We start from the raw sequence: 2,734 nt of genomic DNA on the forward strand, positions 1-2,734 counted from the left end.
AAAGAGTGTGTGCTCCTTCGTGCTGCTTACCAGAGGGGAGATGCTGCTGTGTGGCCAGAAAAATCTGTGAAGCCAGCTAGGAAGCTTTTGTCTCCTTAAATAAAGATTTTCCTCAAAACAGAAGCCAAAATGTCCATCACTCTCTTTGGTGCTCAGAAGAGGATGAACTTCCCATTGCTTTCCAGCAGATGGAGAGTTAGTGTAATTACATATTTAGTTGCTTTTATGACCTCCTGGCAAATCCCTTAATATGTTTTTCATGTTCTCTGTTAGTTAGTGGTTTTTTATGGTAAGGGAACTTCATGTTAAAAAAACCCCCATAGTATTTCAGTTAATGATGTCAGCTGAGTTCGGAATTGTTTTGCTGGACATGTAGTTGTTTTATGAGTATTTTTTTGTGTTTAATCTGATGGGCTTCCCTCTGTTTTACCTGCTTTTCATGTAATTGCCACTCTTGTCCTCTGAAACATGATTTTGATATGATAAATCAAAGTAGCAATCATCACTCCTTATTTAAGTCCTTGGAATTTCTGACTCCTTCATACAAACGTAGCTAATAAAGCTGGAGATAATTTGCAGTCTAGTTCTTCCCATTAGCTTCTTTATATACAGAAGTTTTCCAGTAGGTCATGGTGAGGTCCTGGAATCTTCTTCCCTGCCCCATACGTAATGAAATTCTGTTGGTCTCATGGTTGCCCCTTCAGAGAGAGGACTATCATGGTTTCAGAGTAGGGAAATTTCAGTACTTCAATAGTGATGGATTAAATATGGCTAAGCACTAGTAATCCCACTCTCCCCACCTGAATGGTTGATGCCCAAGTTGAAGGATGCTGTGTGCTGTTCCTCACTGCTGAACTGCAGGCTTCGCTTCTCCCCAGAGGAGGTTACAAGCCACACCAAGCAGATTAGGAGGCACAGATTCAGCTCCAGCTACATGCTGGGCCACTTCCAGTTGACAGGAATGAAGGCAAGAGTTGTCTTCTCCACCCCATTATTTAGTCCTTTTTGAGCATTAGAACATTTCTAGCTGAAAAGGTACCAACTGAATGAATGTCAGTTACGTGGTCATAATCTTCAAGCTGTAGGAGGAATTACAGCAATACAAAGCAGTGCTTTGCAGAGCCATCTTTTGCCTGTTTTCCTAAGGAAATGAGATTTTTGTGATTTCACTGGGTTGTTCTTCTGATTCCTTGCAGTAACTATTTAAAGAAGGGATTGAAAGACTAAAAAAAAAAGTACAGTGCAGCATGTTTCATGGAAAAAGAAGGAAGACTTCCAGACCAGGGGACTCCTCAGAAGGAGAGGCAGGCAGTGCTGTGGAGACTTCTCCTTGGGGGTCTCTTGTGGGTGGCATCTCACACCTCCTCAGCTGTGTAGCCTGCAGTGGCTATTGCCCCCTCAAGGTATCCTAAAGGGAACTGGGGAAACAAGTTATTGCAGGCAGGAGCAGTAAAGGATGTAAGTTTTCATTAGTTCTACTGCTCACAGAACATATACTTTATAGAGGTGGGTTTTGTTGTGGGTTTTTTTTATTCTTAATGTGTGTTGTGTTGTTTGCAGCATCTCACTGGAAGCTGGGAAGCGCGCATGCATTTCATTTTGCCCAGCATCCTTTTCCCTTTGGAAAAGAGAGTTCTTACACTCTGCCAAAGTTTTTCCTATGAAAGCTAACAGTAAACTGGCCATTGGTCTCTTAACAGCGGTGGTTTCAAATTCTGTAAAGTGGATTATCACACCCAAATGTGTTGGTTTGTGCATTAGGCCTCTTGCCTCCTATCCCAGCTGTGCACTGCTCCTCTAGTGCTTACAGAGAAAATACTGACTCGAATAGAAGGCTAAGATTTTTTTTACTCACTTAGCAATGATGAAAGGGGAAAAAAATAACAAATCCTTATGATGCAAAATACTTTTTTCATCTTAGTCTAGCAATCTGAGATTAAAGATACGCCCCAAAAATCTCTCCTGTATTGACTTTATGCAATAAAAATAAATGTTTTCATGGCTGAACAACCAATTCCAGAGGTAGATTTTAGAAATTAATTTGTCATTTTTGCATCTCACTGTGTGTTTCTATCTTTTCTAGCTCTCTTCTGTAACAATACCAAAAGCAAAATTAGACCACAATTTAAGCAGGTTCAAATTCCTCATCTATTATGTGCATCTATGGGTCTTTTTCCAAATAATTGGGAATCTTCAAAATATTTGGCCAAAAATTCTGTCAAAAAGAGGATGAGTTGTATTTAATTACAGGTCTTTAATCTGACTGTTCTGTAGTAGAGTCTTTCCAACTGTATAACCAGAAACACGATAGCTGACTGAAATGGGAAAAGGTGAAAATCTCTGTGTGTTATTAGAAAAATAATTAAGTTTAAAAATTGTTTTATTATTATTATTTTTCTTTTAGCTGCACAAGGATCAGGTCTCATTTTTAGAACTGTGGAAGTTACTTTACACAAAGAAGGGAACACTTTTGGATTTGTAATAAGAGGTGAGTTATCATTACATGTGAACTGTCTATTTTCTAAATCAGCAAAAAAAGCAGTAAGTTTTTATGGCACTAAGAAATCATTTCAAGATTCATGGCTTACAGTTTGCAAAAATGTGATTTATGTATTACTTTTTCTATACATTAATGTACTGCTTTTATGAACCACTCTAATTTCTTGTTTATGGAATAAAAGTAATTAATCAACTATACCAAGAACATTACAAACTTTCTTTCACATATGACCAG

At 38.3% G+C, this 2,734-nt stretch overlaps 1 protein-coding gene across 1 annotated transcript in view; it reads left to right on the forward strand.

Annotated features, from left to right (window-relative positions):
• Nucleotides 1-2,734, forward strand: part of GRIP1 (glutamate receptor interacting protein 1) — a 229,276-nt gene that overhangs the window by 150,818 nt on the left and 75,724 nt on the right. Inside the window, exon 5 of the mRNA XM_009997739.1 lies at nucleotides 2,405-2,488. Coding sequence (XP_009996041.1) covers nucleotides 2,405-2,488 — 84 coding nt within the window. The remainder of the gene's footprint in view (nucleotides 1-2,404; nucleotides 2,489-2,734) is intronic.

This window comes from Chaetura pelagica, unplaced genomic scaffold (genome assembly GCF_000747805.2).
Source record: "Chaetura pelagica isolate M959 unplaced genomic scaffold, ChaPel_1.0 scaffold314, whole genome shotgun sequence".
Classification (NCBI taxonomy): Eukaryota; Metazoa; Chordata; class Aves; order Apodiformes; family Apodidae; genus Chaetura; species Chaetura pelagica.